Here is a 14,411-nt window from a genome sequence, read left to right on the forward strand (position 1 = left end):
TCAGGATCGCAGAACAGCAGAAAGTCAGCTTGCTTTTTCCAGTATTTGTAAAAAAAAAAAATTAAATACAAATGAAAAACAAAACAAAACAAGGAAATGCACATTCTTAACCTAACGGAGTAAAATATAAAGAGAAAAAAGAACTGGACACAAGTAAAAAGAGCTTTTTTGTCTGATTACATTATAAAAAAAATTTCCCAAATACCCTTTCTACATATTTACCCTTTGCCTAAAGCAGAGGCTACAACCACAAAGTCATCACATCAGTCATACAGTCTGATGTCCAATCCAAACATCTGATACTGTTCAGTGCATTGAGAGCGAAGAAACCTCTGCTAGAGGCTGACATCCCTCCCCACCCCCCGCCCACCCCAGACTCACCCACACACCCTAAAAAAATCTAAATAAAATAATCTTCTCTGCAAAAAGAAAAACAAGAAATAAGAACAAATATATACTATTTACATCATGTAATCCTTCCCATAATGCTGTACAAAGCGCAGGCGCGCTCTCACGCACACATATGAACGCACACCCAACATGCACGCACAGTTCAAATAAACAATCCAACTACCTGTACATGTGTCTCCGCACCCGAGCAGGGGCATGCGAGAGAGAGAGGTATTGATGTGTATGGCTTGAAAAGAGCAAAAAAATTTAATGTTGTGTTTCAGTCGCAAAGACTGAAAACTGCACGTTTAATAGTACTGGGCTGATTAATATTCAGAGGCATGCCCACCCGTGTGCCATGACGTCGACATCTTTGCTGTATGAGCACACCCGTCCATGACCACACACACACACACATACGCACACGCACGCACACGCGCACACACGTACAGTATAAACACACGCTAAAGCACTATTTACTTAGAGCTAATTATATGTCAAACAGGGTCATCGCAGCCACTCTGCAAACACAAATACGCACATTTAAACACACAGTCCAAACTACAGTGTTTATTGGTCCTGTTGGATATCTTTCAATCTCCGCGTTGTAGTTACACTACCAGTATAAGACCATTAAAACCATCCAAACCAGTGTGGTTTACAGCATGTCTCTCCTTAGCAGACGCTCTCTGCTGCTCTCTTTGTTTCAGGAAGCCAAGTCTCCGTTATGCCTCCAGAAATACTACACTCCAAAGTGCTCATGTCCTTGGTTTTTCTACTTGTTTTGCAGCGATCTCGCCACAATTACAAGATGCTCTGATAAAGTGGTTAAATTTGACGTCGATCAGATTTTTCCTCGGAACAAACCAGTCTCCTCTTAAGTGCCAGTGTTGCCAGGCTTTATCTGGCGGGCTAGCGCCTTTTCTCGTGTAAATCAGTAACCAAAGCCCTCCGTTCTTTGTCCTGATTTGTCTTTGTCCCCCTGTTGTCTTCTGAAGAACCATCCTAGAAACTCCGGAGACAAGGTCAGTTTTCTGATTTCTTCCTAGCTGGTGGTGCTAGGACACAATAGCCATGCCATCTGCACTGACCAGCTGGCCTGTAGTTGGTTCATAAGTTCCGGCCAGATAGAAGAGGTCATTAGCCGTGGTACCCGGCTTGTGTTCGCGCATCAGGTGATCATACTCAGCCTTACTGACCACCTGACACCGATGGGAAATTGTCTGCACATCGTTCTCATCCTCGTGGCTCGACTGATACAAGGCATTCTGGAAGAGAGACAATCGGAAGAATAGAATAATGTCATATTTAAACAGATTTTCATGCTTTTTGTTGTGTGTTTTTGTTGTTGTAGTGTTTTCACTCCTACAAATACCTTTTTGATTGTGGGGTTTTCAATGAGAAAATTTGAGGTTTTGAAAGTGTTCATGGTAGTTTTGTCTTTGCTCATACAATATATGCTCCTGCTCAGTCTAAACATCTTGCTTTTTCTTCTTTATTCCAAATAAACCATTTCTTTTCCAGAAATATAAAATGCACGACTATGTAAAGCTTAGATTAATCTTGAGTCACCGTACGCTTAGTTTTTAGAGATCTGCAAATATTAATAGCTTTATGATCTAAGTGGAAGTTCAATCATCTGGGGGTACGGAATAAAAAGAAGTAATATATGCTCATGAAAACTTCACAGTCTTGTTAATTTGGCCATTTCCCTTCCAGAAATTCTGCATGCACTTCCCACTTTTTACCTTGCCGTCACGGTGTCGCTTCCCCAGGCGAGTCTCCTCTGGGTGGTAGAACCACTTGACCCTGACCACCATACTGGAGCTCCATGACTCCCAGAGGCTCTCCACTCTGCCCACATAGGGCAGCTGGGGCCGGCCGGGTGACAAGAACACAGCGCAGTCCCCGACACGCACTGTTTCTTTGCCCCGCACAATGGCCTTGTAGAAAAGCTTGCGGGCTTTACCCTTCAGACCTCTCCTCTGTGAAGGAAAGAGAAAACAGCACTCAGTTGATTTAGACAGTTTCTACAGTTTGTTTCATCACCAGAGCAGACTAGGGCAAGGTTCAGTATAATTTACCAATCCAACAAAATCTGTGCAACACAAAAGAAAAAAAGAAAAAAAAAGAAAAGAGAAAAAAACCCAGCCCAGTCAGCTTCATTTTTTTAGTATAATCTTAAGGTATGGATATTTCTATCTTCAATAATCTATATTTGGCAACGTGGCTTTGTTTTGGGACCATCCGAAGCTGGATGTGGGAAAAGTGGCAGTAAGAAAAAGAAGAATCAATGACATCAGTGACAACAATGATAAAGTCAAATACAACACGAAAGGAAAAGCTAGGATACAGATGGGCTGCAAGGTGGCTTGCAGATGCACACCAGCTGCAAACAGACAAAAGCAAATGAAATGCACCATTCAAACCATTGAGCTCAACTTGAATTAATTCTATGCTCGGTCAACTCCACATTTTTAAGGTTTTTGTAAGCTTTTGTGTTTTGTTTTGTTTTGTTTTTTTTTTACATTTTCTATTTACTAGTGTGTGTTTTTCTCAGGGCCACCATAATGTATTCATCTAACATACTTTTAGTGGATGATTTCCAGCACCTAACATTTACAATAACACCAGTAATCCTCTCTGATAAAGCAATAATACTGAATCTTATGCACAAGTTGAGTAATGTACCTATATTTGTGCTGCACCTTTTGATTTACTGACCGAAGGGTCGGTTTCTTTTCGAGCTGCACGTCTCAGACGACAGATGTAGTGGTGTTTACTAAGCAAACAGCGTGATAGGATGAAAGAAGAGAATGGCAGCGGTTGTTCAAAAGGTTTTGTTCTGTTATCTCGGGACTGCAACTTAATAAACTGGATAACAATTTCACAGATTAAGCACACCAACTAAGATAGATTGCTAATGTGTACAAAGTCTGAAGCAGAATACGCAATCTGAGATAGACCATATTTGATCATCGCATTTACCGTGTGTAATCAAGGTATGACACGGCAGAAACTGGAGCAACAATCAGTAACCTACTTAGATCGGAGGACTTAAGTAGGATACTGATACTCGACAAGTCTGGCAAGACCCCTTTAGTCAATATATGGTTGACTGATGAGGTTTATTTTGGTGGTGTGACTCTGGCCTTTCATTTGCTTATATGGAAGGTCAAAATGCTGGAAAAGCAGCAGAACTGAGCAAGCATCAGTGACAACAGACAAAGCTGAAGTCAGAAACACCAAGAACATCGTGAAATATAGGATCTCGGCTAGAGGTCGGTTGCCAAGCTACTTGCAGAACAAATGTATGAGCCTTATGCAGGTTAAATAGCACCGTATACGATTTTCCAGCAGGACTCACAGACACATATGGACTGAGCCAGCAGGTTTAGATCAGCTGATTTTGTAAAAGCAATAAAAGCAAAATAATATATTTGCATTATGAAACAAATGACTTAGTTATGAGAACGTAATTAGAAATCAAAGCTGCTCGGAAATTCTCACAATGACAAAAAAGCTGAAACAGTGCCAAAAAACAGTCTGGGAACACAATAGACTAATCAATAAACACTGATTACTCACAAATAGCCATCTCTTAAGCCTTGTTAAACACTGATAAAAAGTAGTCAAATACTACACAAATCTTCTTACCTGTGTGGGGTTGCCGGACCATTTCCAGAGCTGGCGTCCAGGCAGTAGAGGAGCCATGTTGGGCAGGGGCTCGGGTGAAGACATCCTCTGCTTCTTAGCTGTTGCCGGGTCCTTAGAGGCAGGTTTCAGCTGCTGGCGGCCAGCACTGCTTTGACTGTGATGGTGGGTATTGGGACCATCCTTCCTCTTTAACTGGTTCTTAGCTGTGCTGCTGCTGTTACTCATCATACTTCCTTTTGATACGTAGTCCTTTCTGTCTTCTACTCTGTCGGCTCTCATCTTTGAGCTCATGGCCATGTTGGCTTTTGTCACATAGCCATGAGCTGGAGATGAAGAAGATGGAGAGGAGTTGGAGGTGGCAAGATCAGGGCTCAGGAGATCAGAGTTCATGCTCTGTCTGTGCTTTTGTTTGTCCTGTTGGAGCAGTGCACGGCGCAGCAGCACGGAGGAGGACTCTTCATCAGAGGAGTAGGAGGAGTCATTGTCGGAGGAACAGAGGGATGAAGAGGAGATGGAGCCGGAAGAGGAAGAGGAGGAGGAAGATGATGAGAAACAGATGGCGTGACGAGACAGAAAACGACCACCCCGATGGGACGAGACAGTTCTTCTTCGTGTGTCAGGGTCTTGACCGTCATCCTCATCATCCTCATCCAGCTCCGAGTAAGAGCTTGGACAGTCACTCGGGTAGTCCAAACTGTAATCTCCGCCTTGAACTCCGAGACCAGCCGATAGAAGATCCTTTCTCAGATGTGGAACGCCTTTTACAGGAGCCTTAGAGCGGGCCCCGCCACTGTCTCTTTCCCCTCCTCCCTTCTTGCCATCTTTCACCAGCAGGGAGGGTTGGATGTATCGCAGCGGTGCCCCTGTGGAGGCGTGGCTCTTCCCTATTCTCACTGCAGCCCCCCCTAGTCGAAGCAAGGCTTTGCCATTCTTTGTTTTAGGAGAGGTCACTCCTTCGTGGTCTAACTTCACAAGAAAGTGTTTCCTGTCACGTTCACTCGCTGGCTTCCGGCTCCCAGCTGTCATACCCATGGTGACAGACGAGGAGCAAGAAGAAGACGAGGAGTCCCGGAGCCCCATGGAGGCTACTGCGTTAACTGGTCTCCCAGATCCAGAGTTTCCACCACTTCCAAAGGTAGAGTACCCATTAGCAATACTACTGAATGAGTCAACTTCAAAAGGAGAGCCAAAGATGCCTTTGATAGGGGTTGGTGGAGCCAAAGAGTGGGAGGAAGGCCGATGAAATAACCCCAAGTCTCGCTCTCTGATCTTTTTCTGGGTCTTACGGGACGTCCCATTGAAAAGGAAGAAATCCACTGGCGGTCTCTTCCTGGGAACGCACCAGTTCAGCATGGAAGAGCTGCCTTTTGTTATGGTGTCAGTCACTGATGTCGGTGTGCTGGTAGTCTTAGGCACCGAATGTATTTTCTTCGGTCTACCAACTGTAAAAGGAGCCAGCACCAGAGGGAAGTTAATATCAGTAGAAAATGTCAGGTCTAACGAACAAACTATGATTAATTGTGGAAGTAAGGGCTTTAGTGAAACTTAATATCTTTATCTCCTTCATCTTCACCTGCCTAAGTTTCAACATATCCATTACTCAAACTACAACAAACCTGGTAAACCTGTCTCTCCTCCCAGTTTTATTGTCACTCTTACTTTGAGATCAGTTACTTGTTTGTTGCTTAACTTCACAAAGGACACCGACGACATTTGATGAAATCGTGATTTATGTAGATAGTCTACACTTAGGCAAAATGACAGGTGGCTAACTAGGAATGTAAATTTATGAGTCTTTGGGTATTGAACCTGCACTCTGAGCTCCTGATTATTAGCTGATAGTTGGAACAGTAAGAGGCTTTGCTTCGCATGTATGCATGTGGATCTGCACTTCTCAGGCAGTATATATGTTAAAGCCTAAGAGATATTCAGTCCCTACAGATTCAACTAAGCCTTCGTTCCTTTTCTCCTACCTGGTCTTTTTTCCTGAGGCCTTCCTTCTGACTCATTGGGTGGTTTTTCTGTGTCTTTCTTCTCCTGGGTGGAGCTTCGTCGACCTCGTCGTCCAGGAGAGATCAGAAGCGCTGGAGAGGGTTCAGCACCTGACAGAAAAGGGTTGATAAGTGATTTATACATATACATATATACATATATATATATATATATATATATATATATATATATATATATATATATATATATAAAAACACCCAGCACGCCCCTGCAGGCGGTTTATCCTTCAAGCTCGGGTCCTCTACCAGAGGCCTGGGAGCTTGAGGGTCCTGCGCAGTATCTTAGCTGTTCCCAGGACTGCGCTCTTCTGGACAGAGATCTCCGATGTTGTTCCCGGGATCTGCTGGAGCCACTCGCCTAGCTTGGGAGTCACCGCACCTAGTGCTCCGATTACCACGGGGACCACCGTTACCTTCACCCTCCACATCCTCTCGAGCTCTTCTCTGAGCCCTTGGTATTTCTCCAGCTTCTCGTGTTCCTTCTTCCTGATATTGCTGTCATTCGGAACCGCTACATCGATCACTACGGCCGTCTTCTTCTGTTTGTTTATATGTTTATATATATATATATATATATATATATATATATATATATGTAATACACTTGTGCACTGCTTCTTTTTTCAATAACTCCTATAGTCAAAGCCATACTCACAGCGAATTTGGTATCCGGGGGGCAGAAGCCTGATGTTCACAAGGGAGATCCTTCCTCTGTCACCATCATCAAACTCCACCATCACACTGCCGTCCTTCTCCTCCTCACCTGGACCTCCTAATTGCCCAACACAGTAGGGAGAACATGGGTTGCTGGAAAGATTTGTTATTGCGTGCAGAGTGAGGCGATTGGCATGTGTAACTCACCTCGGTGGACGTAGCCAGGGTAGAGGCAACGGGAGCGCTCACTCCAGTAGGCACACACTCGCGTCCCTGCAGTCAGGATGGCCTCGGTCTGTGGCCTCACATCCAGCACCTGGTAAAGAGAGAAAAAAATTGCAAAACTTTTCAGATGAAGGTCATCACAAACCTGCAAACGTTATACAGGCTAAGGGGTCTCACTTACTGCTTCCTGTAGCAGTTGCTCCAGCGAGTATATCCTGGGGCGATTACCTCGTTCCCCTTCAATTACAACACTAAATCTAAAAAAAAAAATTAAAACATTGAAAAAAAACCGTAATTTTAATTTATGAGTTCCAATTTTTAGCAGTTTTTATTGTTACATTTCAAAGCAGTCTTCTGGGAACCAAGAAAAGGGGTTTTGTCCTAAGGCTTTGCAATTATCTCAGCAACTTGTTTGTCAGGATTCTCACAGCTGCCAGGCATTTAAATATGCTCGGTTTTCGAGTGTTTTGAAAATCACACAACACTCTTGCTGCTAAATGCCTTCTTGGTGATAAAGTTTTCGCCTCTCGAAAAACACTCCAGATCTCATGATTAATAAACAATTTATCAATCCCTCAAATAAAGATACCTGTATTTGAGGGATTGATATGTCACATTGTTGCATTGACAAGCACATTTGTGATAAAAACAAAAAAACAGAAAGTGGAAATGCCTTATGCACTACTAACAGGAAAATGGGGTCTTACATATCAGGCAGGTCCAAAGTTTGGACACAGGCGGCATACAGCAGCTCGTCCTCCTTGGAGATGAGGATCTTCAGTCCATCTACCAACATCTCTTTACTTAACACACAGTTTGGCAGAGCTATGGAGGGAGTAGAAAGATGGATTGAAGAAGAAAAAAGCTGAAATATACAAAATTTGAGCATGCACTGAGTGAGCTCGTCAGTTTCGGTGTAACGTGAGGAGATGGACGCAGGAGCAGACACGGAGCATTTGTGTGTGGTAAAGCAAGCCTGTGATTCTGTGTAATACTAAGTTATATGTCAGCGTTTATACTTACCAGGTATTCTGGAAGGCATGTTGGGAGGAAGATGAACCAGCAGCTTTTTGGCCTCCTCTTCTTCATCCTCCTCTCCCTCAGAGAAGCTACTCTCTTCATCCAAGCGAAAGCCATCATCAGCTGCGAAGCTTTGCAGAAGTCTGCTCACGGCATAACCCTTTTCCTAAAAGAGAAACCGGACATTACATCAGTGGTCAGAAAGCAGGATGTGGTAGTACACAAACTAATTATCAGTACACAGGACCTGCAGACAACTAAAAGAGTCGTTTCAGTCTGATGTAACTGATGTGGTTAATGCATCATTGGAAAGTAACCCCAGGCGTCAATGTCTTTTGTAATGTGATACATCATTAAAGCCTCAAGGATGTTGTTTGTTTTGTTTTGTTTTTCTTGGTTTATTTTTATTTAAATTTTTAGTTTTTACACTTGCCATTGTTTGTGCACAGGCGGCACATATTGCACATCCACCTTATTGATGGAGGACTCTTGACCTGAGGTGGACGTTCTCACCATCGCGTACGAACATAAACGCACACCAGATACTACCCATCTCCAGACCGGTTTCAGCTAGTTTATCCAAAGATGACAGATGACTGACGAAGTAAGTAAGCTCGCCCAACAGGTTTCTGCTTGTATTTAGGCTTTCCGAAGAAGAGCGTTCATAATATTTGACGTGTGTGTTAGGTTTTCCACATCAAGAGATCATATATTTTATTAATAGAAGTTTCGTCACCAGAGGGCATGGGTGACTATTTCCTTTTAACGCCGGTGATATGTGTGTGTTTGTGTGCCAGCACGCATGGGTGTGTGAAGCATTAAGGCCAATGATTATCTTTATATTCCTCTGTTTGGTTTGGAGTTATGTGTTTTTGGACATTCCCTTGCAATGACTCAAAGACTAAAGCAACCTGAGGGCATCTCACATTAAAGCGAAATGCGAGTGTCTCGCCAACCGCTGCTCGCACAGATAAAATGAGGCCAGCGGTCTGTTAGCACAGCCGGCGCGCCTGCAAACATGCACCTATAACGACAGCAAACGATGCATTTGCCACAGTGACTGATTTATAGCTGATGTTAAGCATCTGCCCGTATGGGAGCAGGAGTTATTGGTAGGCGCTGTCAGTGTTAATCTACGGGATTTTCAAGACTTCCTGGCAGGGTGTGGCTCACACCTAAACAAGCAAGGAGTGAACTTGCGGCGAGGGCTTTTCCTAATTCTTCTTCTCTCTTTCTCAGCTTTACTTTGCATGCAGTAGCCAAAGGGAGTAACCCTCTGAGTCACCTGCCCTCTTTTACTCACGGTAACCAGTTCCCCTTCTGCTTTGTTACTCAAAAATCATGTTTTATTTCTGCCTTGTTTAGGACTCTGTAACAGCTCAATGCTCACTATAAAACCTTTCCACCAAGCTTCTAAATGTGGCTATTGTATCTCACCTTTCCGTTCTCGAATCCTACTACTTTGTGTAGTGATCAGGGGAGACAAATAGTTGTAGAGCACATAAACTCTCTCTCCCTTAAATAAATAAACTTTGGGAGAGCATTTATTTGCACTGTCCTCAGAGCATCATATTAATTACAAATATTGCATGATTTCTTTCAAAGTACAGTTCCTATTCCGTGCAAGGGAGCAAATAACAAACGTTATCAGAAGCGGTCATGCAAAGTAAGTTGTAAAAAAAAATTTCAGAAGTGATGCTTTTTATCAGTGCCCTCTCTTTCCTCTGATCATTGCCACAGAGATGCACAGGTGTGGCAGTTGAGTGGGGGGATCCGAGGTTTGAATGTCAGTTTACACGTCGCTATCCAATGTCCCACCTTTCCACGAAAGCTCTGTCCTGCAGAGGTCTTCCTCTCATCTTTCTTGCTGATCCTCTTCGCCTCAGTCAGAGCTCTGTGGTTTTCATGGCTGTCGCCAAAACTGCAGCCCACTGGCAATACGCCCCAGCTGAGGGGAGATGCTCTGTTGGTCGGCAGGTGATCTGCACGACTCCTCTCTGTGTTGGCGAGGCCTGGCCTGAGGGGTGCTCTCCTTTGGTCCGTGGTGGGTAAGATCCCCATGCCTGAGGATGGAGACGAAAGCATCATGTAAATTAAAGATAGCGTGTTAAAACTGATATCAAGTTGATATGATCGGGTTATGGTTCTTTGTGAAAAAAGATACATTTTAGAAACATGCGTGTGAAGGGAAAAGAGGAGGAGACGACATGCAAAATAGATTGCAACTCTTCAGCTTCGCCGGACATCTGAAGAGAAAATAATGTTTTCCTCTGAATATGGGAGCAACATCACAATTTGCATGACCGTTAACAGCCAAAAACTACTCAAGTGAACGTTGCCATTCAAACCTGTTGACTTAGGAGAGGAAAGTTTCTGTCAGTTTTTCCTGTTACTGACACAATATGTTATAATCCTTGTGCATGCCTTTTCATTAACGCAACAGTGTGCAGTTCAAACAGATAACATGATATGTAAATGCCTGGTGTACCCAGTCTCTATTCATGGAATTTTTCTTATGGAAAAGTGTCCATTCAGAAAATAAACACAACCAGAAAAACGGAAGAAAGGAAATCTGTCTCCTGGAAATCTAAAGATATGTATAAACATCTCACCAAGAGGTCCTGGTCTCCTACTCCTGGCTTTCTGGTTTGTTTGCAGCTTGGAGGACTGTGATGAAAAAGATATGCCCCCAGCAGGGTTTGCAGGAGCTTCTTTAGAGGATGAGCTAATCTTGATGTCACCGGCTCCGTCTTCGCTGTCATAGCTGGCATCTTCCTCTGTGAAATTGTGAAATCACGACATCAGTATGAGAGTCAGAGCGCTTCAAGTCATTTATATGTAAACTCTGTTAACAGCCAAGGACTCACTCGATGAGATGCATCGACAGCGAGCTTTCGAGATTCCTTAACATTTTGGGCCTGCTGCTAAATGCGCGCATGTTCAAATGCCAAGCAAGTCAAATTTCTATGAGGGTCTATAAAAGTCGGGCATTTCGTCACAAATTAACTCTCAATGAGCAAACCTTCTTTAATGGCTAAACAATAATGCCCTGCTTGTTACTTAACTGCTGTGACAGGGAGCAAATGTTGACACACACACACACAACACACACACATACACAGATTGTTAATGGCAGCTGTGTCTCGCTGGCTGCAGGGGTCGCGTCGGGTGTTGACACATCTGACACACTTGTCACTTACATGGCATTCTCTTCAACGCTTTCCCTGACACACATACAAACACTGGCAAACACACACACACGCACAGATAGACACACACACAGATAGACACACACACAGACACACACACACTTAACTGAACCACAAATTCTTCATGCCAATAAGGCCACGGGGTCAGTGAAATTCTAGTGTTTTCCTCCATGTTATGTTGGTTTCATGGCGCACCCATCTCTCTGGCGAGCCGTTAAAAGTCAGGACGGGTGTCATTGTGTATCCTCAAGTCGAGGCACTTCAGTGTGGCCATTTTCACAAGGTTGGAGAGGTTAAGGAGAGATGGGAGGAGCTGGGTGTGACATTCTGAACGGGGAGGCCAGGGCAGGCTCACATTACCATATGCCGATGAGGGCGGAGGGCCGTGTCGCATGCCCGTGGCAAGTCGTTAACTGTTTTAACAGTGTGACAGACGAGCTGGGAAGTGAGAGGACACCCCTGATGACGGCAGACATCTCACTCTCAGATGCTCCACACGCGCACACACACACACACACACACACACACACACACACACACACACACACACACACACACACACACACACAATCTCACAGCAAAATCTCACAAGATCTGGTTGGTGTCCTTTGACCCACACACCAAATAAGCGCCGCTTGACTCGCATGTGAAACTGTCAGTGAGCTTTTCCAAACTTCTGAAACTGTAGTTTTGTCATAAAGCTCTTATCAGCAAAATGTGTGCATTCCATTGACCAAAAAAGGCTGTAAAATTTTACGGCCAAAGCATCAGCTGCGTGATCCTTTTTTGGTTAATTGGCAAGGCGACACAACCAGACTGTATATCAAGAAAAAAACCTCACCATGCTCTGAGCTCTCGCTGTCACTCTTCTCATCATCTATTTCATGCTTCTCAGTAACTCGGCTGTCCTTGTGGTGAGGTCTGTTAGGGTTGATGTCCAAGGGAACTTTGGGCTTTCGACCTCTCTTCCTCTTCCCGGTTTGAGCGGCGCTGTGGGATTGCTGCAGGTCTAAGAGATAAGCAGAAAAGGGGTGAGCTGAGTTTCGAGGTGCTGCCTAGTGAACAAGTGTTTTTATGCACCCTCTCTCTCCCCCACCTTTTCCGCCTTGTCTGCAGTGACTCTTGGATGCGTCTTTCTCGCTGCTGTGCAGCATATCTGCTGACTGTGAACCACGCTGGGCTGCAGCCTTCTGCTTCAGCTGGGTCACCCGCCTGGCCAGCCTGGAGCTCAGGGCGCTGGGTCGACCTCTGTGCTTACAACGAGCTTTCATCTGCAGTCAGGGAACAACTAATTATTGACTCATTCCTTTCTGCTAATTGAAATATCTAGAAAAAGAAAAAAAAAAACAGGAGCAGGAGGAAATAGTTCTCAGCGTGTGTGTTTGTGTGTGCGGATGAACCGTGAGAAGCAGCGAGCGGCTGACCTGTGCAGTGCTGAGGCTTTTGAAGTTGTGATTGGACATTGAATTCCTGGCTTTTTCCTCCAGTACATTCAGTCCAGCCCTGAAAAAAAACATAAAAACACAGCAGGGACGCAGCTGAATGAGAATTTATCCTATGTGAAAACAAAGAATCAGCTTAATCACACGTCTTTATTCTCTGCATCTCTGCATTTCCCTTTTTTTTTTTTGCTTTTTTCTTCTTAGCGTCCCTTCTATCTGTGTTGAAGCTCAGTCATTGTCTCGCTCTCTTCCCACTCATCTTGTCTGTCTCGTAACTTTGATGAGGTAAGAGACAGCCTCGGCGCGGTCTGACGGCAAACACGGGAATATTCGGATCGCGAGACTAAAAAAGGGTAAGAAATTATCTGTCGTGAAGAGAACCAAGAAGAGGGAGAGATAGAGAGAGACAGTGGGTGGAGGAGAATGGTTGAGGGGGGAGGGAAAGACACAGAGAGAGAGAAATGAAGCAGTCTCGGGGGAGTCTGTCCGTTGACCGGAGCTTCAGGGCTCAATCGATAAACACTAACCTCTATTGAACACTACTCCTCCCTTCCTCCCTCTCTCTCCCTCTTTCTGTCCTTCCTTCATTGCCCGCATGCTCTCTCGCACCACCACAGGCAGTCCCCACACACACACACATTAACATTCATATACACACACATAGGCACACAACAGTTAGCAGCTGGTGTCTGAGGCAGGTGAATCCTATATTCCCAGAGAGGGAAGGTTTGGCTCTCAGCATCTCTGCTCCCAGGAGAGCAGAGCAGAGGAGAGGAAGATTCTAACTATCCAGATCACCTTTGTCTGTTTCATTCCCCTGAATGACTGACGTTTAACCCGAGATTCAGTCAAATTAGTGTTCGGGAGTACACGGCACAAAACAGCAAGGTGGTTGCTAGGTTCTTTAAACCATCTTTAAGTGCTTTTAACAATTTTTTATGTAGCCCAATCACTTCAAGAGCAACTGACAAGAGGTGAGACGATAAGCTAGGTTCACCTATAAAATCCAAGCTGGCTATCCGCACACCTTTCACCATATATGCTTCATATTCCAGATATCAAGAGAACAAGTCAGCACACTTTAGAAGAGCTACCATTCCTCTTCATCTCGCTTTCTTTCAGTTTTATTTCACCCACACCCCAACTCTCATTAGAAGATGAAAGCATAAACAAATGATACATTGCTTGTTAATAACAACAGAAATGCTGCTCAGGCACGGAGCACCCAGCTCTACTAATTAAACAAGTTCTCTGCGTGTGTGTGTGTGTAGTGCACTGGCATGTATGACTAAAGGCTTTCATTGTCATTTTCATTAGCGCTTTCTAATCATGGTAACCGTGACAAACCTCGAGTTTCTCTAATCATTTTATCAAGGCGAGGGGTGCACATGCTAACAGAGGTGGGGCATCATGAGAAAACACATTTATCACTGCTGAATCCCGGCTGCTTGCACGCACTAGCACACGTGCGTGTGTCCGTGAATGTGAGTCAGTGTGGAGGTTTGCATGTGTGAGGTGTTAAATAATGTGTGGTTGCGTGTTGCAGCTGGTGGGGGTTGCATGGAGTCATTTATCACTGTAATAACTGTACATCAGAACTTTGTCCAGCTGTATTAATATATGCTGGAGGTTCGCATGGAATCAGGACATAATCAATACAAGTGATAAATATGATTAAAAGTGATTAATGGTGATTAATGAAGCCCTCATCTCCATTACCTTCTCTCATTAAAAATCACACCCAGCTTACAGCTCCCATCACATAACCCCCACTGTGTATGTGTGTGTCTGTGTGTGCATCA

At 44.3% G+C, this 14,411-nt stretch overlaps 1 protein-coding gene across 4 annotated transcripts in view; it reads right to left on the minus strand.

The window, feature by feature from the left end:
- Positions 1-376: 376 nt before the first annotated feature.
- The window catches only part of bahcc1b (BAH domain and coiled-coil containing 1b), a 61,752-nt gene continuing 47,717 nt past the window's right edge, over positions 377-14,411 (minus strand). For all 4 annotated transcript variants that reach the window (XM_085284032.1, XM_085284034.1, XM_085284031.1 and 1 more), the window contains 14 exons: positions 12,592-12,670; positions 12,264-12,438; positions 12,009-12,176; positions 10,571-10,735; positions 9,777-10,021; positions 7,962-8,124; positions 7,646-7,763; positions 7,120-7,195; positions 6,921-7,029; positions 6,715-6,831; positions 6,021-6,149; positions 4,048-5,489; positions 2,139-2,375; positions 377-1,658 (listed from right to left, as the gene is read on the minus strand). In XM_085284032.1, coding sequence (XP_085140158.1) covers positions 1,449-1,658; positions 2,139-2,375; positions 4,048-5,489; positions 6,021-6,149; positions 6,715-6,831; positions 6,921-7,029; positions 7,120-7,195; positions 7,646-7,763; positions 7,962-8,124; positions 9,777-10,021; positions 10,571-10,735; positions 12,009-12,176; positions 12,264-12,438; positions 12,592-12,670 — 3,433 coding nt within the window. In that variant the 3' untranslated portion in view covers positions 377-1,448. The remainder of the gene's footprint in view (positions 1,659-2,138; positions 2,376-4,047; positions 5,490-6,020; positions 6,150-6,714; positions 6,832-6,920; positions 7,030-7,119; positions 7,196-7,645; positions 7,764-7,961; positions 8,125-9,776; positions 10,022-10,570; positions 10,736-12,008; positions 12,177-12,263; positions 12,439-12,591; positions 12,671-14,411) is intronic.

This window comes from Mchenga conophoros, linkage group LG8, assembly GCF_057382185.1.
Source record: "Mchenga conophoros isolate Kocher_MC1m ecotype Shallow Benthic linkage group LG8, M_conophoros_male_GT1.1, whole genome shotgun sequence".
In the NCBI taxonomy this organism is placed as follows: Eukaryota; Metazoa; Chordata; class Actinopteri; order Cichliformes; family Cichlidae; genus Mchenga; species Mchenga conophoros.